The sequence below is a fragment of the Phaethon aethereus genome, assembly GCF_964289735.1.
Source record: "Phaethon aethereus genome assembly, chromosome: Z".
In the NCBI taxonomy this organism is placed as follows: domain Eukaryota; kingdom Metazoa; phylum Chordata; class Aves; order Phaethontiformes; family Phaethontidae; genus Phaethon; species Phaethon aethereus.
The window spans coordinates 21308625-21330904 of record NC_138577.1 but is presented as its reverse complement, the minus strand read 5'-3'; the positions used below and the strand labels follow the sequence as shown (position 1 = coordinate 21330904).

Sequence of the window (22280 nt, the reverse complement as noted above, 5' to 3'; positions counted from 1 at the left end):
TCAAGAAGCTGAAACAAATGCACTGCTTTAAAGAACACTTGATTTCTAGCTTTGGGGATGTGTTCCCTTGCTGTTCAAACTTCATTCAAAGGGCTGATAGTTACTGCCTGATGTGGACATCAACTTAATGCTGGAATAGGACAGCTGCTGAGTAGTGAAGTCTGTGCTGTTTGTCAAAAGCTGTCAGACATGTGATGGCTGTCGCACCTAGATAGCTCCCTTGAAGAAAAAATGTGGAGATGTTTGCATTTTTCTGGTTTACTTCTGTAAGATAAATTAGTATCGCTGTAGACTGAGTGTTGCGAAAGAAAAAATAATGTCTGCTCTCTTCTCTTCCAGACTATCATTTTACTCTGGCCATTCTTCGTTCTCCATGTACTGCATGCTCTTCCTAGCAGTAAGTATGCTCTTTCCATCTAAATAGCAACAAAAAGTCTGTTAGTTACCTACTACAAAAATTGAAATATTTACTTGGCTCCTTTGCACAAGGGACATTGCTTTTGTAGGATGCCTGTCTGAGATAATTGAAGATTTCTCAGTAGGAGTTGTAAGGGAATGCCACTGGTACTGGGACAAGAAGAGAATTATGTTCAATATGCCTGAAAAGACTTAATATGGTAGTTGGCATGTGTGTCTTGTCTAAAATGAACCTGGTGACAAGTGGGTTTGGAAAATACACTGCTACTTAAGTATAGATATATTGAAAGTATTGCAAGTCATATAAAAACATATAATAAGGTATGTCTGACTTCACAGAACATGCAAAGTCTATTTAAAAAAACAAACAAAACCCTTAAACCCTGATCAAATGTGGGTGGGCCCACAAAACAGCAGATTGAGTTCAATTTTTAAATTCCTTTTAATTTTCTTCTAGGGGAAGGGAGGGAGAGTGAGGGAAGCGAGGGGACAGATCTGTCTGTGGAGGTAGATACTAATGGTAAGGTCAGTTCACTAATGCTTCCACTGGAGTCTAACATACTTCAGTTCAAATTGTTCCAAGTCAGCCAGGATAAATTATCTTCACTCCTAGGATAGTAACACTGAAAGATTGATTTGGTTGTTCTCCCCCTGCTAATTTGTAACACAGATGGTATTAAACAACTTTCTGCAATTTTGTTGTTAATGCACTTGTAAAATTAAGCTCTAGTCCTCAATATAAATTGCTAGCATAATACATACATGCCAGGATCTTCACAGAGCTCAGATTCAATTTGCCTTCTCATCTTGATTGCATTTTTAATTTTTCCTCTGTCCCTTAGCAGTAGTATAACATCCACAGTGGGTGGACAGATTATTCAAACTCAACTAAAAACCCTACAACCACATACAGAAAGGGGTGGTTCTTCCGTATGACTTAGGTCTTTTTAAACTTTGTTTTAAAATCTTATTCAGAAGCTCAGTGTTCAGTTTGGATCTGTCATTGGAGTTTGTTTATGGCTAAACCTGTTTAGTTTCTCTTTCCTCTCTTACCTATTTGTCTAATGTAAATTCAAAGAGTTCTTAAAAGTATTATGTCCTGGGTTTGTCTAGAATATAGTGGAACTTCCTATCTGTCAGCTATTTAAAAAAAAAAAAGTGTCTTTACTTGCTCGTTATGACTGACAGTCTCCAAAATTAGATAGGTCTACTTGTGATATGATTCCAAAACCAAAACCACTATTTTCATAGTACAGTGGACCTGTTACTGCTATTTAGCAACATAATAGTGATTTTTGCTCCACTGGGTTCAGCCATACCCTTCTGATCCAACTTCTCTGTGTATGGTTTTGCTGAGCAATGGGAGAATGTGATACCGCCCTGTCTCAGAAGCACAAACTTGGAGACAAGAAGAGTCTTGCTAGGTGTGTGGCAATGCGTATGGTTTATAATTTCTACTGACTGCATTACAGACATGTGGCCGGGATCTGAATGTGCCTGAACTTTTACCTCTGTCACATGCACATGTAAGGAGAGTCCTGCTTGCTGCAGCCTGGGGAAATGGTGGTGGTCAGGAGGACTTCTCAGCTGGTGCAGGCTGAGAGAATCAAGTTGCTGTTTTCAAACCTTCTATCTGTAAATTAAAACCTGTGTTTGCCCTGGCTGCCTGTCCACTCCCCGACAGTGCTTGCTGTGATGCTGAGGCCATCTTCAGTTGACTACAATATACTGGAAGTTTAAAAGAAAAAAAGGAAAAGAAAGGTCAATTTTTTTAATCTCAGCAGCTGCAAAGATGTTTTTTGCATGAAAGAGTCTCACTAAACCTGAGACCAGAAAGAACTGCAACCTACTACAGCCATTCTCAAAAACTGATCTGTTGGTCAGCTCAGACTACCATTTAGTGATAAAGTAAAAATGAAACCTGAAGACTGTACCAGTGCTAGCAAGTGCCAAAGCGAATCTGCACTACCTCTTAGCCAGGAAAATGAACTTAGGACACCACTTATGACAACCTGAAGTAATAAAATAATGAACATGAAGACTTCAAAGAAACAGTAGCTAGAGTACAGGTAAAAAACCAAAACAAACAGAAGATCTGAGCCCGATGAAGAGGTGTTACACATAAGGGTTTGTCTAGCCTGAAGCCAGCTGTTTGAACAGAGTGCAATGCAGGTTTTTGATCCCACCACAAGAGTGAAAAATATGACTGCTTCTATATGAGGATGCATTGAATCAGAACCATGTCTAATCTGTCCAAATGCTTGTTAATTTTTATAACCTAATATAAATATGCCTCCCCTTCTCCCAGCACTTGTCTGCACTCAAGCCAAATGCAAATATAAACCAGATGAATCCTGTGTCAGCAGCAGGTCCCTACAGTAGTTTCAAGACTTCTTTTACACCAATTTACCCAGCTTTCTGGCTTAACTTTGTAGCTGAGTTGTCTTGTTTACAGCAAAAATGAGTATGTCAGTATTTCTTGGCAATAGTGCAGATGTACCCGAAAGGACAAAGCCCATTTGAGTCCCCTTTTAAGTATGCATTGTTCAGATTGGTGCAGGAAGCTCGTAACTAGCTTAGACTGCAGCACCTAGACAGAACAAGAAAAAAGGGAAGTAATCACTAACTCTTTAAATTCCTGTGATCTTTTGATTCTCCACAACTTTCACTTTACTCCATTTTTGTCTCTTATGTGCTAAGACACTCTTAAATTTGTTTCTGTAACTCGTGAACGTGCACAGAAACTTTTGCAAGTCAAGATGACCCTACGTAAAACAGTCTTTTCTTGCATTCATTCCACTATTTTTTTTCAATGAGGATAGCAATTTATCTCCAAAAAATTGTAACGATTCTACTCCTCATAGTAAGAAATGTCCTATAAAAAAAATTCAGTGGCTGAACTGCACACATCTGATTGTATCATTAGGAATACTCAAGAGAAATGCAACAGTAAAATAGAGTACTGCACAAGTTAATATTACCATGACAATAATAATGATAATAAGAAAAAACCTGTTCATGAGCAGGGGACTTCCTTAGTAATAATCAGCAAAATATACGCATATTCTGCGTATTTTATGGACTGATTTTGCCAAATTGATACGTTGACTGTTTTGTATGCCATGATGATTAACAATACACAGATTTACAACTGCCATCATTAAGAGCTGAAAATGTAAATTTAGCTGTCAGTTAAAATCTTTTATTGGGAGATGCGGCGTGTTGCTATGAAAATGTTCACATCATGTATTTACAGCCCTTATATGAAAAATAATCTTCCTCATGGTAGCTGGAACTTGTAAGAAATTTTCAATGCAGAAGGAACATTACTGTAAATGGATACCTCTCTGCCTTAAAAACATTAAACAACATGAAAGCTTGATGAATACATAGAGTTTAGGAGAGCTCAAATTTGTCCCCGCGTGGAGGAGCTGGGGCCTGCTAAGGCCAACAGCACCCTGGTCTGCATTAGGAGTAGTGTCACCAGCAGGTCAAGGGAGATGATCCTTCCTCTCTACTTGGCAGTGGTGAGACATGTCTGGACATTGTGTCCAGCTCTGGGCTCCCCAGTACTAAAAAGATAATGGACTTACTGGAGCACGTCCAGCACAAGGCCACAATGATGGTGAAGGCACTGGAGCCTCTTCAGTCTGAGGAAAGGCAGAGAGAGTGGGGGCTGTCCAGCCTAGTGAAGAGAAGGTTCAGGAGGATCTTATCGATGTGTACAAATACTGGATGGGAGAAAGTAAAGGCGACTGTGCTTTTCTCAGTGGCATCCAGTAACAGGATGAGAGACAATGGTCACAAATAAAAATACAGTAAATTCCACTTAAATGTGAGCAAAACTTTTTTTCTGTGAAGATGGTCAAACGCCCTCAGCCTAGAGAGGCTGTAGATTCTCCATCCTTGGAGATGTTCAAAATCTGTCTGGACATGGCTCTGAGCAACCTGCTCAAGTTTACCCTGCTTTGAGGCAGGGGACTTGGACAAGATGACCTACAGTGGTCCTTTCCAGCCTCAACAGTTGTAAAACATTCTGAACAGCTTGGACTTCAGACCTTGTTTGTTTAACCTACTAGGATTTGAAAAAATGCAGCCTTTGGCAAGAAAGTCAAGAATTCTTTATTTTGAAAGTACTGACTTCATGTGGGTTGAATAATGCTTTCTGTAGTTGCCTGTGGCATGGTTGTTTTAATCCATGAAAGGAGCTTGTGTGGAAAGTGCCTGAACAGGCAACTGTGAAACTTGCCTGTCCTGGGGCTTTGTGTGTGTGTGAGCTTCACTCTTAGCAACCTTCTGCGTGGGGGAGAGGTGGACAGTGGAAGTCAACTGTCCTGGTGGTCATTCAGTTCTGTAGTAACTGCAAGACAACATGGCTTTACTTAGCTCGCTTAAACAAGAAGGGTATGAATGGCTTTAACAAATGTCCAGTCAAGAGTTAAACAGCAAATGTTTTATTAGAGATCAGTTATTCAGTAAACTTGTCAATGAGTAGCCAGAACCCTGGCTGGAGGAGAAGGCATTCTTTATCTATTCCTGCACCCCAGTTTCTTGTCTTGTCTCTGGCTGAGCTATTGCCCAGTACAAGTAAGAGGCTTTGTGGAGATTAGTCTTCTACTTTCTTCTGTCCTGTAATAAGATTATTCATTCAGAAATTGTTGGGAGGCCTTCATTGGAACATCTGAAGAAGGTTAATGACTCATGTGCAGGATGTTTTTACCTTGCTGATTAACACAGCATTGCTGCATAGCAAACTTTGCATTGAATGTGGTCCTTTTACTTAAAAAAAAAAAAAAAAAAAAAAAAAAAAGAGAAAGTACAGATGTCTTCAAGGAGATGGCTACTGCGGGAAGGTGAGGAAAACGGCTTTCTAACCCTCCCCTTGCCCGCGTGGCAAGGCAGAGCGCTGCCACTGGCTCTGAACCAAACCTGCGGCACTTGCCAACCTGTTCATTAACTGAACGCCGATGCTGGCTCTATCCGCTCTTTGCGCACTTCCTGCAGCCGTGGACCGAGTCCTGAGCAGGACAGAGTCGTTAACATGTGGTATTTCTCACAGGCGGTATTAATCATAACCAGACACTAGCATGCTGCTTTCTGGAGAGACTGGAGGGGTCTGCCATGTCTGCATACTGCAGAAAGCACACCCTTCAGTGTTGCTCGCGGAACGCGTGTACTGTGTCAGGTTATGCATTTCAAAAATGAGGGAACATTTTTGGGGGAATGAAAGGGAAATGATCTGTGCAACGGGCAGCGTGAACAGTGCAGTTGTGAAGGGAGAGATGCTTGAAGTGTGTGGCTTAAATAAAGCCACATTGCAAAATACCAGGCGGAGTAGTGAAATACTTCTTCAGCTTCAGAATTGGTGAATTACAAACAAGTTAAATTGTAGCTGTCTTCTGTTCTGTGCACCTGCACATGATGGATTAAAAACAAATGTGAGGTGGTTCACCGGCATTTTCAAACGTTTTGGATGCCTTAAACCTTTGATGACATGAGAAACTCCACAAGTCTCAGTGGGAACGGTGATATCTGAGTTCTGATATCTGTATTGGGAGAAAAAAATGCAATTTTGACTATAACCCTGTGCTGTATGTCCCACCTCATAGCGAGGACAATACATGGAAACACCTGACAGCTCAGACCTTATATTTAATACGAATGAAGATGTTGACAAAAACTGCAAGCTGTAGATGCTGCTTGGAGGGTGGTTTTTTTCTAAAGTTCATCTCTTAGGGATGTTGTGACTTCAATGTCTTCAGATTCGTTATGGAAGCAGGAATTTTGTCTAGATGGTCTTATTTTCTTGCTTCAGGAGCATATAGAAGAAAATATGTGATTTAGTTCAGAAGGAGTGATAGAAGCTGAAAAGCTTAAAATTCCAAACTGAAAATACATAACTTGAATTTAAAAAGAGCTGAAGAAACATGAAAGAATATCATGCTGCATGAACTGTTAAAAATCAATAATCTAAGCAAGCATATACCTGGGAATTTGAAGCATTTCTCCTTAGTTTGTCCTTCGGTTTGTGCCAAAAGTTCTACTCTCAGCATTGGAGAGTAGAACTTAACTTTTAACTTCAGGAATGGAAATACTCATTTGGTATGTAATTTGGACTCATGTCTTTCTCAGAGGACACAAATAACCTTTGTTCCCCAGCATTTACAGTTACTTAATACTGTCTTTCTTGGGTTTCTTGCAGGAGCAGCATTCACCTTCCATGCATGTGGCAGTCAAGCTTTTAAAGGTTATTTAAGTAAAAGGAATGAGGCTGTGGTACTATATCAACTTACATACCTCTATTATTGCTAGCAGCTTCATTAAGTTAGTCCCTACTTAAAGGCTTTTATGGCAAAAATTGTAATGAATCTACATTTTGTTACTATGTTTGAATTGTCGGTGTGCATGTGTTCAAAATCTGGACTTGAAGGGGCCTCATGTAGCTTGCTATAAGTGGCATTAAAACAGAAGCAAGGGGAGTGCCTACTGCAAATCAGTGGCACCTGCCATTGAGTAAGGAGGTTTACTCATCTGCAGAGTAAGGAGGAGAATGCATTAATTCTGTTTCATAAAACACTTAGCTAACAAGTTCTAAAAGAATGATAATACAATAGAAATGTGTGGATCTTGGGTAACTTCAGGGGATATTAAATAGTTTATATAATTTGCCTATTTAAACAAACAGTAGTGAATATCACTTACTCTTACAGCAGAGATCTCTCTGCTGCGTTTTTAACTGGATGTTGTGTTGCCATGTGCCTGTAAAAAAGCCGTTGTGTCTAGCTGGACCAGCTTAAGGCCTGGGTTTTCAGCCTACTTTCAGGTTAGACTTAACTGTTTTTTTAGTTTCTAACTCAGTGGTATCTGGAATGAGTGAAGCCACAGAAGAAATCTGCTTGCAGACTGTCAGGCCAGGAACTTATTGTGGAGAATGTATTTTGAGATTCACTTGGCAGAGCTAGGAGGGTCAGTTTGGGTCCAGTCAGAGCTGCTATCTATGGGATGGTTTTGCCAGCAACAGCTTCATGTGGAAACTAGAGGGAGTTTGAGCCCAACAGTGTGTGGGAAGCCCAGTGACCTAGTAACAGCTGCCAGATCCCAAATTGTCTTCATCGTCCCCCTTCCCCTGCTGCACCTTTCCTTTCATAGGTGGGTGGCTGGCACCAACTCCCCTGCATCAACAAAACCATTTTGTCTTGGCTTGGAGAATGGGAGGGCGAGTGTAGTTGAACACCTCTTCCAGAGATGTTCATGCGACCAAACCAGCACCCATCCCCTAGAGGGAGTGTTGCTGCTGCAGCTAAGTTGAAGCAAAAACATACAATTTTTTGAAAACGTACATCTGAAGCTATTGCAAATTAAAATGCTAAATGCATGCTGTCTTCAGTAGCAAGAATGACCGCAGTGCAGCTGTTGCAGTGGGCAGAAATGAGTGCGGCCCCAAGGATCAGGTTGCTGTAACGGAATCGCTCTTGGCTGTAGCTGGCCTACGCACTTCCCTGCCTGCGCTTAACGTGGGATGAAGAACAGGGCTGCAGAAACCCAGCCAAGTTGCCCTGCTATTCTGGGGACAGCAACGTGCCTGCGTTGCTTAGACTTGAGATAAAAGGAGATGATGAATCTTTGCATGATGTAACTTGAGTGGCTCCCGAGCTCTCCCACAGTTTATTGGGAAAGAACATCGTGTGTGTCCAAGGACACGGGGAATTACAGACGAGTGCAGGAGGGTGACTGGTATTTCAGTGACCTGGGCTGACAGCCTTCTTTTGCAGAGAGATCATAGGCTAAATGCAAGTGAAAAGCAGGGTTTAGGCTGCTTTTTGTATGCGTGCTCCTAAATGTGCCCATCAAGCTTTGCTCCTGAAGTCTCTTACTTTAATTTTTTATGTTGGGATTGGAGGTTGAGTGAAACTGTACCCAAATAAGAGGCTGGGAGCCTTTAGCACAGTATTTTAGGTATGTCTCTTTGCATGGCAGTATTTTTTTACTTTCCCAAATGCTACTGACTAGAGCTACAGAACAGTCCTTAATGTGTTCCTGCCCACATGAAAGTTGGGCACTACCTAGTCTTCAAAAACTAATGAAACGACATTTGTTACTGAAAATGTTTTGTTTGGCTGTAGTTGTGGGTAGTACCAAGCATCTTACTTGAAGCAGAGATGAAAAAAATAAAGGATAACTGGTCATGCTGTGAGGCTCAAGTATGGAAACACTTGTGCTTCTACTTGTACATGCTCCTAGTATTCTTTTAATAATGGTATTTAGACTCCTTAATAGTAAGCAAACAAAGCAAAACTATTTCTCCATCGTTTGCTTGGGAGTTACAGCTGTCTGTAGTGATGAGGTTACTGTGAATTGGCTCCTGTAGGGGTGAGCTGAAAGCTATACCTTGCAGTGCTTACGTTCTTCCAGTGAAGGTTTCTGTTACTTGGTAGACACAGCAGAAAAATACTTACTCCAAGTAGAAGGAACACATTTAGGTTTTTTTCTTATCAGAAAAGGGCTAAGTGTTTGCATCTGCAATGGCATAAAATGTTACTGTTTATCCTGCTTTATGGTAAAATGATGTCAATAAACAATTATTTCTGCAATGTACAGCCAAACACATTTAGGTTTTTTTCTTATCAGAAAAGGGCTAAGTGTTTGCATCTGCAATGGCATAAAATGTTACTGTTTATCCTGCTTTATGGTAAAATGATGTCAATAAACAATTATTTCTGCAATGTACAGCCAAGTTGATTTTGGAGTTTTAAAACCCAAAAAAACATTACACGTCCAGTGGGAAATGTCTGTACAGAATAGATTGATGGTACTTTGATGTTGAATTGAGAGTATTACTATTACTATTACTAGTAAGAGACAGGATTTTTTTCCCCTTGCATAGGAGGCAGCTTTTGCACATCAGTTGCCTTTTGACAGCAGCATGCAGCTATCATAGAGGCCAGACTAGTACATATTCTGCCTTTTCTCCCTAGTCCCATCATTGTTTCCTGCTTAATTCCCACTGGTGTCCAGTGTGTCAGTTCCATGAACCAGCCCAGCTCAGCACAGGGCTATTCAAACATCAGAGCTGGCACAGGGCAGTCAGCAGGAACATGTGGTCAGAGTAAGAAGGATAGAGCGTCCTTTTGAACAGCAGCCCAGATACACCTCCACCTTGAAGTAACTGCAGCCCTATATCCTCTTCCTTCACTGGAAGGGTAAAAAATTAATTCTGAAATACTGCTTCTTTTTCCTTTGTTTTCTGCCCAATGAAAATAAAACTAAAGAACGGAGAATATTGCAAATAATACCAGAGGTCATAAATATGAATGTTAAAGGGAGATCTCATTAAAAAGGCAAAATAAACTTTGAAGTCTTAAGTTGCTTTTTTCTTCCCCTTTTTTTTTTTTTAGAGCCCCATCTCATGAGTGACTCATGAGTTCTGCTCCATCTCTGTAGTGCTTTTATAATACAGTTTTCTGTTTGGATGTGAGCCTGTTGGCGTTTAAAATTACATGGCATAGGCATTATCCATATTAACATGAAACTTTACATGAAACAAACTGCACCTTGATTTCTGGTTTGCAGGCAGTGTCTTGTTAGTTGGTGCCTAGGGTTCTGTGTTTATTCATATATCGAGTGCTTACAGGTATAAAACAAGCTGTTGCATTTGTATGTAATATTTGCATAAACACAAGATTGTATAAGACAGGTTATTTCTCAGCCCATCTTGTGGCTCTTGGCCATTGTTTTGTGCTCAGAACTGCAATTTTTAAACTTTGCTGGATTTCTTACACTTCCTTGAATTCCAGAGTTTGTGCTAGCTGAAATATGATTAACAGTTTTTATACAAAGCTATTTGAATAGGAGCTTTTATACAAACTAACTTTTATATAAAGGAATCACTAAAGTTTCCTGTGACATGCAGAAGAGGGAAGAGCTGTTCTGCAAACCTTCACAGAAGCAGAAAACTTGGATGATCTCTAAAGGCTTTTCTCTCCCCTGTTGGGTTAGTCTGAGTAGGGCAGAGGTGTCTTGGTCTGTACTGACGGATTGTTGAGCAGGACTGGAACAGGGAGATGAAAGATCATCTGCTGTCTAAATGTTCATTTTCTGTTGCTTTGTAGGATTATGCAGGAATCCAGAGTGAATGTTTCAGCTCTTCCATTCTTTTGGAGGATCTTGTTTGAATAACTGCTTGTATCAAAGATACTCGGGTGCAAACTGCATCTTGTGGAAGTGTGTATAGTACCGTGGTTTCTGGAGTCTCCTCGCAGAAAGGTTGATGGTTGTTCACTGATGGAGTTGAAGGGTGGATACACAAAGCACACTTTGGTGCTCTGTGCATCTGCTCACCTTCCTAAAGGAACACTTCAGGAGCGGCAGGATTGTGTCCTGTAAGGATGTCCCTGGGATATCCACAGAAACGGAATTTCCCTATCCTACAAAACTGCCTGCGTAGTCAGCCTTTACTCCTAACTCCAGGTCTCCTGGTGAATTTTGCCCTATCTTTTATCATATTAGTTACTCTGAGGCTGTTTTTTCTGAAGACTTTCAAACACTGGTGCCTCCCCTGCTTTCCTTCCTTTCTCCAACCATGCCCCATTAACAAAACCACCAAAACACAGTACCTCCGTATCCCCTCCCTCCACCCCAGAAATCCCAAAGCCAACTGCATACATGTGTACACACACTTGAGTTGGCTTATGCATTCCTGTTTCAGAGCTGCTTGGTTTGGAAAGAATCCTTACCGTGGATTTCCACAGCACTGATGACTCTTTGTGGCTCTTGGGACTTTATCAGTCAGCAGATGTGCTTCAAAGTATGAGCTTTTCTAACGGTAGTCAATAATGGATCCAAATACTAATTATAACTGCAGTAGGATCTTGTGCCTGCTAAAAGCGAAACGGTAATGCCAGAGGGCTTTTTCTTAATGCTCAGGCAGATATCATGAAACCAAAGTTAGACATGACTAATGGTAAATGCTAAGCTAAGTAAAGTAAATGCTATTTACTTGCTCTCTCCCAAAACTTGTATTGACTACTATGGTCTCTCAAAGTAGGGCTGATTTCGTAAGAAAACTGACTTCTGCATCTTTTTTCTCCTCCAGAGCCTTACTGCTTGTACTGAGACAAACTGAGAAGTGTTCTCATTTCCCTGTGTCACGGGGGAGTTTCCTCTTTAGAAAAACCATATTCTGTCTCTGTTTTGCTATTAAGTTCATGATGCTCCGAGTATATTAGGATTGAGGAGACAAAAATAAGAGGGAAAATACGTACATCTCCAAAGGGAAAATGTGTTTCTGTTCCTTAGGACAGAACAGGACACCTGTAAGAAATGCGATTACGGGGGCCTTTCGATATCAGGAAACATAAAATCCTATTGAAGAAAATCCCTTTTTCAAAAGTGACAGAACAAATCAAGTGGTACAAGTAAAACTCTTCATGGGTGGGGGAAAAATGCCCAGAAGTTTCTTCCTTTTGACTTCCATTCTTGAAGGAGGACTGAAAGTGCAGGAGTATTTCCTATTATTAATAGGCAAAACATTTTGCAGTACAGAATTTTTGTGTAACAGGTTTTTGGAAAAAAGCCGAGAAGGTACTGAATGAAAAATGACTGGGGAATTTTAGGTATTGAAACTAAATATCTGAAATATGACCTTAGTGGAGTGAGTAGGTTTTTGTAGATCTAAGAAGAATTTTGTACCCTTAAGGTGGGGATGCGAGATGTTAGCTGTTAGGAAATTTTCTTGCAAAGCCACATGGTTACAGCTCCAAAATTCCATCTAGGAAATGAAAGTCACTGTACTTAAAGATTAGGTGGGCAGGCGTCTCTATATTTATATTAATACTGCTTTGGTGGAAGAGCAAATACTTGAAAGCTATGCTAGAAATGTTAAGAGTAGCAAATAATTCTCCGGTTGCAGAGACCCTTCCATTCATGTCTGTGGCTTCTTCCAAGAAGCCACAAAGTGGCTGTGAGTTTCTCTTCATTCCTGTATGTATTTTTAGAAATTAAGTACTAGACCATAGATTAAGAAGAAACTTGTGTTCAGGATGTGTGTGGTGTAGAGAACATACTTTCATTATACAGTAAGCAGTAGCTAGTAGGGAGAAAAAGTTGGAGATTATTTAATCCCATTATGAGACAGTTTCTGTGAAATCTGTTGGTGCACTTTAAAAAAGAATGAAGAAAACAAACATGAGAAACAGCAGGATGGAGGAGTGAAGAGAAGTAGATCACAGCTGAACAATTTCACTGAATGACCAGACAGATGCTCAGAAACAGGCTAGCAGGGACACTAGCATGGTCAAATGGCTGTCGCTGACAGGAGCGCATGCCTCCCAGAACAGCTTTGGATGCTCCTCCTGTTCTTAGGCTCAAACATGTATGTCGAACATGTTAACTACTGTTAACATGTTAATATGTCAAACATGTTAGATACAGTAGTATTAACCAGGTGACAGTTCCTGAGGTTCCTGCTGCTTCTGCAGATCACAAGTTTCACTTGTAAAGCTCATTCCTTTGTAGCAAAGAGACTTGGGTGGGGAGACAGGCAGAGATTTGCTTTTGTTCCCTTACAGCCTGTGCTGTAAATGACTTCAAAGAGAAGCAAAAGAACCCAAGGCGTGCCATGCATATTGGGGAGGGGTTCTGTAAACAGTCTGAAGTCATTGCCCTCTCTTAGTCAACAGGGTCAAAATAGTAGTAAGTGTTAATGCAGCTTAACACCAGGACATGTCTATATTGTGCATATACTACTATATAAAGGACTCTTGGGCATATTCTGGTATCAACTGTGGTTTATATTTAATTATAAGGCAAAAGCTCCTTCCTCTCTTCGGGTGCTTTGTTTTCCTGTGCAGTCCTGCTGGCCTGTTTCAGCCCAGACATGCCGCTGCTGTCTTTCTAGAAGTGAGTCATGGTAGTGGGAAGAATCCTCACAGGGGAACATGATTGCCTGGACCTATTAAAAACACTGTCATCTTGGAAGTTATCTGCTTAAAAATAACACGGAATTTGCCATTGCAGCAGCTGGTTAATAAGCAAGTACTCTCAACTGAACAAAAAAAAAACAGAAAAAAACAATTGTAATCACAAGAACAGCTGCTACTTCTGAAATTAAACACAGTAGTGATCAGTCACTCTGACATGTATCTGTGGTATGACTTCTCACCCTTCTCACACCTAGTTTTAGCATAATATAAATCTGTCTGCTGGTAGAAGGTGCAAGAAGGGCTTTGGGCATTTCCTGTACAGCTGCTGGAGTCAGTGGTGTGAAGAAGCACTTAGACCTGATGAAGCTGGTTGCCAACTGCATGTGTTCTGCAGGTGGTAAAGCAGCTCCAGATCTTCTCTATGACTGGAGATTACTCTCTTAGTACCGAAATTAAGCCTTCATGTAGATGTTAAATCCAAGTTTCTTGTTTGATGCTTCATCAGGCAGAAAGAAAATCTGAATACATGCTGCGTAAGGGAGATTCAAAGACTTATTTTATTGGTCATTTGGTATTGTGGGCTGGCATGTTTACAAGTTTGCTTTTTGAGTGGCTTGCCTCATTTTTTTCCCCTCTTCAGAAGTGAACCTCGTTTCCCACCTTTGCCATTGCATAACGCTTTTTCTTTCTAATATGACTATACATCTTTGCCAACTACCAGAAATGCTTACACGGAAAAAACTTTATTACAGCAAGGTATTTTTAGCTGTCTTAAGCAGAATTTAGTGGGAATAGGGAAAGAGGAAAGAACAGCCAGTATCGAATCATCAGCCAGCTCTTCTGAGGCTACGAGCTCCTTGTGTGCTCCTTGGATGCACCTCTGCTCCATTTGGCACTCGAGTAGTGCTCTGGTCTACCGTTGGTAAATCCAGAAGTAGTATTAATATAAGACTGTTAAAACACCTTTTGTTAAAAGAACCGTGTGACAGCTAAATTTTAAAGTGGCTAAGCAGTATTTTCCCTAGTGGTGAAATTAAGCTCCCCAGAAATAATGCAATGCCCACCACTTAAGGGGGAAAAAGTTATTTTCCAGTTCAGGCTTAGCTGTCACTTCTTCAGAGTCCGATTTCACCCTGATCTTGCTATTAAATGAAACCTATTATGGATAGGGTTCATCTTCTTGATGCTCCATTTAGAGCTGGAAAAGTCAGCATGCCAAAATAATGATATAAGTTACTCAGAGAAGCCAACCAAACATTCCCCAAATGTTTAACTTTGGAAAGTAGCATTGTTGCATCTACAGCGCATGCTCTATGCCTGTATTTACATTGTAAATGTAAAGCTTCTAAAAGGTAGCCATGGCTTTTGAAGTTGGCAATGAAGGGATTTACCACACATTCAGCGTGCTTGTCGTAGTGCCTGAAGCCTGTGTTTTAGTTAACTTGAGCAATTTTGCAAGACTGACAATTAAGGTTTTGTACTCGACCTGAAGTTCCTAGATGGTACTGAAAAGATATACTTGAAATGTTAAATATAACTTCCAACTGTATTGTTCCTCTCTGTACTGTAACTATGGAGCCGTTTTTGGTGACAGGATCAAGTTCCAGAATAAATTCAATCATGTTTACAAGGTGGATTTGGAGAAGCTCCTCTTAGAAATAAGAGGTCTCTGTCCTAGACAGACCAGAGAAGGAGACAAAAGCAGGATCTTAGATTAGATGGGAAAGTAACAGAGTTAAATACTGCGAATTTGAGATAACACGTCAAAAGCAGAGATACGTACAACTTTAACAGAGCTGAGGGGAGAGAAAAAAGCATGGGAACTGCACATAGCCACTTGCTTACCAGAATGGTAACATGGTTAATACGCAGCTAAAAAGGACTAGGAACAGATGTAGCTCAGTGAAGTATACCAGTGACAACTGAGGAATTTGATCCCAGATGTTATCAATCATTATATCAAGTTCTGACACTTAACTACAGCTGGAATATTATGGTAAAAGTTGATAATACTAAAGGTGACTGTAATTGAGAATAATGTTAAAAACTCATCAGCTCTATGTGTAGTATATGTAAATTTACTACAGATGTTAATGGTCTTCCTGCTCAGAAGAAGATAGGGCTCCCCGTATTCAGAAGATTGTAAATTTGCATGGTTGCCAGCCATTTTTTTTGTGTTAATGCAGGAGTAGTGGTTTGTCTTCCACTGGATTCTTTCTAAGACTTATGTGGCTCTGGTATTACCACTACCTTTATCCTGAAAATAGTTATTTGTCACACTGGTACAAATACAGCAAGTATCTGCATGATGGTGTTACGCAGTTTTATATAAGACATAAAGACCACCACTGACTATTAAACTCCACCTTAGCTTACTTACGAGGGTATAGCACTTGGACATTATCATGTCTCCGAACATGAATTTCAACTCTTTGACAGACCCAACACAATTTTATGTGATTACTGCTTCTGTATTCACTGCATTTCATAGCTATTTTTCTTTTCCTTTTAGCTTTACCTTCAGGCCAGAATGAAAGGAGACTGGGCAAGACTTGTACGTCCTACTCTACAATTTGGCCTTATTGCTGCATCTATCTATGTGGGTCTCTCACGTGTTTCTGATTACAAGCATCACTGGAGTGATGTTTTAACAGGACTCATTCAGGGAGCAGTGGTAGCTGTGCTCATTGTAAGTAATTCCTGAGGGGTGGGGTGTGGGTCTGTGTGAATGCTGCTTTTATAAACAGCACCTCAGAACTGCAGGCTATGTTCAGAGGAAAGCAGACCTGTCTTCCTAATGCTTTGAAAACTGTTGGAGAGGGGAAACAACTCCTTGAACAGGGTGTAGCAAGAGTACTTTGGGGAGTGAGGCAGACTCTGGGCCAATGATGAGGTAAGTGGCTGTTTTAGCTGTGTGACAACATGAAATTGTCCCTGACCAAGAGCTTTTCAAATAACCGCGATGGAAGCAGTCAGCTGCAACACCATGTGGGCCTCTATATAACCATACCTTCTGCTTGTAGCCAAATTCTAAATCTCATGTACAATAGCAGAGGAGAACTTGTAGACAAGGTAAGCAGGGCAGAAAAAAGGCCTTTAAGGATAAGGACAGCATGAAAGTGTCTGCCTCTGCCAGCTTATACAGCCTGCTTTTTCAGTCTGATGGGAAACTAAAACCCTTTATGGGTTAGCATGCATTTGAGTGCTAAAAGGGTGTTCACAACAACCAGCACGTGAAGCTTAGCTGTACAGATGAGTGAAAAGCTATCTCAAGGAACAGAAAATCAGCTAAACTTGGAGCTGCAGGCCTGGTTTGACTTAGTGGCAGCAATTGTGCTGGCTGTTACCAGAGTGCCAGTGCCATGCTTGATTCATCATGGGGAAAGGACAGATCAAAGAAACTTCTGGTTCAGAGACATGAGTTAACTGAGGTCATACTGAAGAATTCAGTTACCAAGAACCGAGGCTCACCTGGAAGAACCACCTCCAAGATAAATGCTTTCTCAGCTGCATGTCAAAAGGTTATGGTTCATTTCAAGACAAAGCTTTGTCTACTTGTTGCAATAAATCATCAAAACCAAATCTTGGAGCAGCTCTGGGAAACCCTACATACTGTGTTAGCTGTTATTAAATGGCTGCATGTTGACTAAAACATAATCCTACCCCTCATATTTGTACAATCTCATTTGCTAAGAAAAGAAGTGCACGGAGTAAGAAACATCAGGGATTGAAGAGCTGAGGGCACTTTTGTTAGGAAAACAAGTTTAGTGGAGGGTGTTGGGTGATTGACAGGGTATCTTAGAGATGCCTGATAATATAAACATGAGCAGAAGGTAGCATTACAGTGAACAGAGTTGAAAGTGAGGAAATTATTTTTAAAAATAAAACTCCCAAACAAAACCCTTATCTGAAAGAGCTGAAGAATTCATCTCCAGAAACAGAAAGCTGAAGTAAGAGCACGCTAGGGCAGCAACTGCAAATAGAGCACTAAACTGGGTTGAGTGAATTCAGCATTAAATGAAAGCTGAAACTCATCTGGTATGCAGATGAAGCAGCATGCTGCATCATCAGCCAGCCCTCAGTGCGGAAGATGGTTTCTTCTGCTGCCTTAAACAGTTCTGCAGTTCTTGGGTTTGCAGTGGGAGGGGAAGAGGTGATGTAGGGAGGGAACGGATCATGAGAGAAGGCTTCTCATTTACTGCACTTCATGTAGCGGTGTACCCTGCATGTCTACTAGTATGACTTTGTGAAATGGACAGCAGTAAGACAGCAGGCTGCAGAATTGGATCAAGGCACCTGTCTTGTAGTCGGTAGCCGTGCAGGAAGCAAGGTGCTATGTTCAGAGGAACGCAGGAAAAGATCATGTAGGTAGAGTTGGCCTTAGACGTGCTGGAGCTGCGGGTGAGACACATGTATTGGAGAAGGAGCTGCTGTGAGCCTTCCTAAGGAGAAGAATCCAAGCTTGGTTTAGAAAGCTTTTAAAGAAATGCAAGTGAGAGTGACACTCTGGACAATAATAGTTACTAACTGTTGAACCCCCTTCCTCAGCTGAAGCACAAGCTCTCCTGTCCTGTTGTAAATAAATTACACAATAAATAAAACCATACATGCTATGTGGGCCCTGAGCAAGCATATCTTGCCCCTTCATTGAGAGTTATTCAAACTATGGCTATTGTAATGAAGCAGTGCCTGATAAGGCAGGCAGAGCAGTTAGTTAGCACACAAGCCTTGAATGTGGCTTAAACCATCAGTGGCTAAGTGGTCAATGGAAGGTGGGGGAATAACAAGAAAAAGCTATTGAAAGAACAGGTGCCAGAATTTTATACAAGACTTGTTAGCAATTTGCTAATGTTTTAATCTTAAACATTTTATTAGTTTTGAGCGTGGAATTTACCTTCTGCAAAAACATTTACCCATTGTTTCAAAGACTTACAAGTGCAGGAGCTTAACACTAATTTGTTCACTTAGGTTGTGTACGTGTCTGACTTCTTCAAAGTGAGAGGATGTACATTTCAACCGAAAGAAGATTCCCATACAACCCTACACGAAACTCCAACAAATGGAAATCACTTTGGCAGCAATCATCAACCATGAAGAATGATCCACCTCACCTGTCTTGCTCTCTGAAAGGAAAACAATTTCACAAGTCTAACTATATAATATAAGTAAATGCCTTTAATGGACTGCTGCTGCTCTTGGATGCTCACTTTACCTGTATATAGTAACAGCTACCACAGTTATTGTGTATCTAAACTTTACATTTCTGTTGGTTCAAGCTCTTGCTTAATACAAAAAAAGCTATTCAAATTGTAAATTCTTATTGAAAACATAGTAACAGTTATATTACATACACTGCTGTTTGTACATGCCTTGTTGAAACAACTGTGGTTTAAATACACACCATTAAAAAAAAAATGACTTGAGATGGAAGTAGCATGTGAAGCTGATGAACTTGCTCCATAATGTGAATCTAGTAATGTTTTTAGAAGGTATCTTCTGTTACAGGTAAAGGCTTGCAGCAAACACAATATCTCTCTTGATTTTTGTAATCCCTATTAAAAAGCAAAACTGTATTAATATCCAGCAGTCATAACTGACACAATCACTACTTTAAGTACAGTTACAGAAATGTAGTACTGTGCAGTAGAGAAAGTGTTACAAGTCTTAACTGGCAGTCATTGTATATCCATTTTCAGTCACAAACTTGGTTAAACTGTCAGTATGCATCAAAACACTACCTCTTGAAGTCAAACTTTATAACATAGATGTTATTTGGAAAGAGAGCAATGATGATGTTTACCATGAAGTCAATACCAGAAGCATGTATTACCAGATCATTCACCCACACCCTGCCCTACCTACCCCTGCCCCAATTTTCCTTTAATATGCTTTGTAGAATTACTTCTTACACTGTTGAAGTGAAATACATACCCTCTGCAAACTTATTTTCCAACTCTGTGTTTCCAATGGCTTTTGCAGCCTGACACATCTGCCGAAGCAATTCTTCTAGTCTCCTCATGCAACGAATTATGCTACCTGTATAAAAACAGTGAGGGAAAACTTTGTATCCCCTGCCACATCATGTCACTTTATAATTCAGTTGTTTGAGTCTGCTTTGGACCAAAGCAACAGTTCCTTCTCCAACCTTGTTCCAATTTATCTAGAAGCCAACAGTACGAATAGCCGTATGTCTTAAGCTTGGTTTCTGTTTAACAGTAAATTTCTCCATCGGGCATTTCCTTGAAGTTGTCTCCAAATGCTTGTCCTGTTCTTGTTTTCTTCTACTATCTTCACAGCCTCTCAGTATCTAGTAGTAGGATGGCTGTTTAGTAATTCCTAGTGGATTTTTCTTTCAAGAACTTGTTAAGATTTCCCTCAGAAACTATACAAGTTTAGGGGATTCACAAGTTTGCTGCTTAAAGAACCACCACACATAGGTTTTGGGGGTGGGGGTGAGTTTATATTTTTCTATTTTTAAGAAGCCCTTACTTCTTTAGTTGACAGAGGCAGTGAGACAGTAAGTAGTCTACCTTACTAATCCTGTGCCCTTCAGAAGTCTGTGGACCATTCTGCCACTCAGTTGCATCCTTACAGTAATGCATACAAGCTCAGTCTTGACATAGCTCCTGAACTGCAACCCAGTACCCCCTGTAGTTTGTTACATATTCATTTCCTCTTTTAATCTACTTGTCAGCTCAGCCCAAGTCACTGTAACAAGTTTCACAAAATGACCCTAATGCTTATGCTCTTCTAGAAGCATGCAAACAGTATGCTGTTTGGTCATTTCCTCCAGCAGCATCTCACACCTACAATCAAAATTACTGTATGCAAAGTAATAGGGTAGATAATACAGGATGAAGGGACAGAGCAGCCCTGCCAAGAAGGACTTGGGGGTACTGGTGGATGAAAAGCTGCACAGGAGCCAGCAATGTGCGCTCATAGCCCAGAAGGCCAACCACATCCCAACTGCATCCAAAGAAGCATGGTCAGCAGGTCAAGGGAGGGGTCTCCACCCCTCTGCTCTGGTGAGACCCCACCTGGAATCCTGCATCCAGCTCTGGAGCCCTCAGCACAGGAGAGACATGGACCTGTTGGAGCGGGTCCAGAGGAGGGCCACAACAATGATCAGAGGGACAGAACAACTCTCCTGTGAGGACAGGCTGAGAGAGTTGGTGGTGTTCAGCGTGGAGAAGAGGAGGCTCCGTAGAGACCTTCTCTGCAGCCTTCCAGTACTTAAGGGGGCCAATAAGAAAGATGGGGACAGTCTTTTTAGCGGTGCCTGTTGAGACCAGAGAAGGGGTAATGGTTTTAAACTAAAAGAGGGTAGATTTAGACTGGATATATGGAAGAAATTTTTCACAATGAGGGTGGTGAATCACTGGCACAGGTTGCCCAGAGAGGTGGTAGATGCCCCATCCCTGGAAAAATTCCAGGTCAGGTTGGACGGGGCTCTGAGCAACCTGATCTAGTTGAAGATGTCCCTGCTTGTTGCAGAGGAAGTTAAACTAGATGGCCTTTCTGTGATTCAATGAAATACTAGCTCTAGACAAAGCATAATATATGGAGAAAAACTGTTCATATGCAAAAAGAACATTCTACAAAACTGCTGGGAAAGTGAGAAGAAAAGTAAAGTAACACTTCTCTTCTAAAAAACATTTGCAGGTACAAGTAGGCCATGTCAGTTTTTGTAAGAATAGTTTGTGTAAGGGCAGCAGTCTGTAGAAACTACTGCAATGACATGAAGTGACAAAACCATATGGAGTCTACTGGACACAAAGCACAAAGCCTAAGCAAGTGCACTGCAGGCAGCTCCCCTGAGTATGTTCACACTGTGTTGTGGCAGGCCCTGGCTCAGCTCTCACAGATCCTGCTCCTCTCCATTTACAAGGCCAACCCTGACAATCATTCCAGGGAGTACTCATTAATGGGCAGTATAGCTGAGGTTCTTGCAGACATACATTTTTGTGTGCATGGAACAAAATTGCATTTTTGCAATTAATATTGTCTATACTTCTACAAAACAAAACAATCGACCTGCAATTTATTAAGAGCACACTTAGCTCAGTTTACCATTTTACTTACAGCTTTAAAAAGCTTCTCTAATTTCTATTTCTTCCCAACACACACGTTTCATTTTAAGGACAACTCATTTTCATTAGCCAATCACCACTGCTTTGATCTGTGGCAAGCACACTTGCTCTTGGAGCATTCAGGCTTATGCTGCAACCTGAAAAGACAGCCATTTACTTACACAACTACAAGCTTTCACACTACTCATAACTGCACCCAAAAAGAGTTTCAGACACATGGCCGTCAATACTACTAAAATAGCAGAACACTGTATCTTTAGGCTTGTGAGAGTGGAAGCATGCCATCGACTCAGGGTTTCTGTCTAGAAAAGTTCTGCTACTGCCTGTTGGCCTGGATGGCAACACAAAACTGAACATTAGTCTCTCACTCTGTAGTAAATTTTACAAGGGGGAGGGGGGTGATGAAAAACTAGTTTAAAAATGTGGTGGCTTCCGATGCACTCTCTAATGGCTGGACAATTTTCTGCCTCCTTGCTAGAACTAGTGCACAACAGTGAAGTTGGATCACCTGGTTAGTGATTCCACATTGTCCAAAAGGCAAAGGAAAATACACCTTTTCGAGCTTTAATGAGCCACCACACTGTACCTCATGGTAACAACCTCTATCAAGATTAAGACAGAAAGCACTAACATCTAAAATGAAAATTTGTACTTAAGATCAAAAGAAGGACGCTGTGGGTTTTGGTTTGTGTTTTGTTGGGGTTTTTTTGTATTCTGGTTTTTGATTTCTTTGAAATCACTATAGCAAGTTGGCTAATCAGGGCAAACTCCCCTGGGATTTAGCAACACCACCCTGCTTTTAAGGTGAGCGTAACAGAGAGTGGACATCTGAAGTGCTTTCCTCCCTTTAGAC

General features: G+C 40.9%; 2 protein-coding genes across 3 annotated transcripts in view; one reads left to right on the top strand and one right to left on the bottom strand.

Annotated features, from left to right (window-relative positions):
* The window catches only part of PLPP1 (phospholipid phosphatase 1), a gene marked incomplete at both ends in the record, with an annotated part of 71649 nt that extends 53218 nt beyond the window's left edge, over positions 1-18431 (top strand). For both annotated transcript variants that reach the window (XM_082013370.1, XM_082013369.1), the window contains 3 exons: positions 340-397; positions 15850-16026; positions 18306-18431. In XM_082013370.1, the coding sequence (XP_081869496.1) occupies positions 340-397; positions 15850-16026; positions 18306-18431 (361 nt within the window). The remainder of the gene's footprint in view (positions 1-339; positions 398-15849; positions 16027-18305) is intronic.
* Positions 18432-18836: 405 nt separating this feature from the next.
* The window catches only part of MTREX (Mtr4 exosome RNA helicase), a gene marked incomplete at its 3' end in the record, with an annotated part of 52477 nt that continues 49033 nt past the window's right edge, over positions 18837-22280 (bottom strand). The window contains exons 26-27 of the mRNA XM_082013532.1: positions 19269-19373; positions 18837-18889 (exon numbers count right to left, since the gene is read on the bottom strand). Of these exons, the coding sequence (XP_081869658.1) occupies positions 18837-18889; positions 19269-19373 (158 nt within the window). The remainder of the gene's footprint in view (positions 18890-19268; positions 19374-22280) is intronic.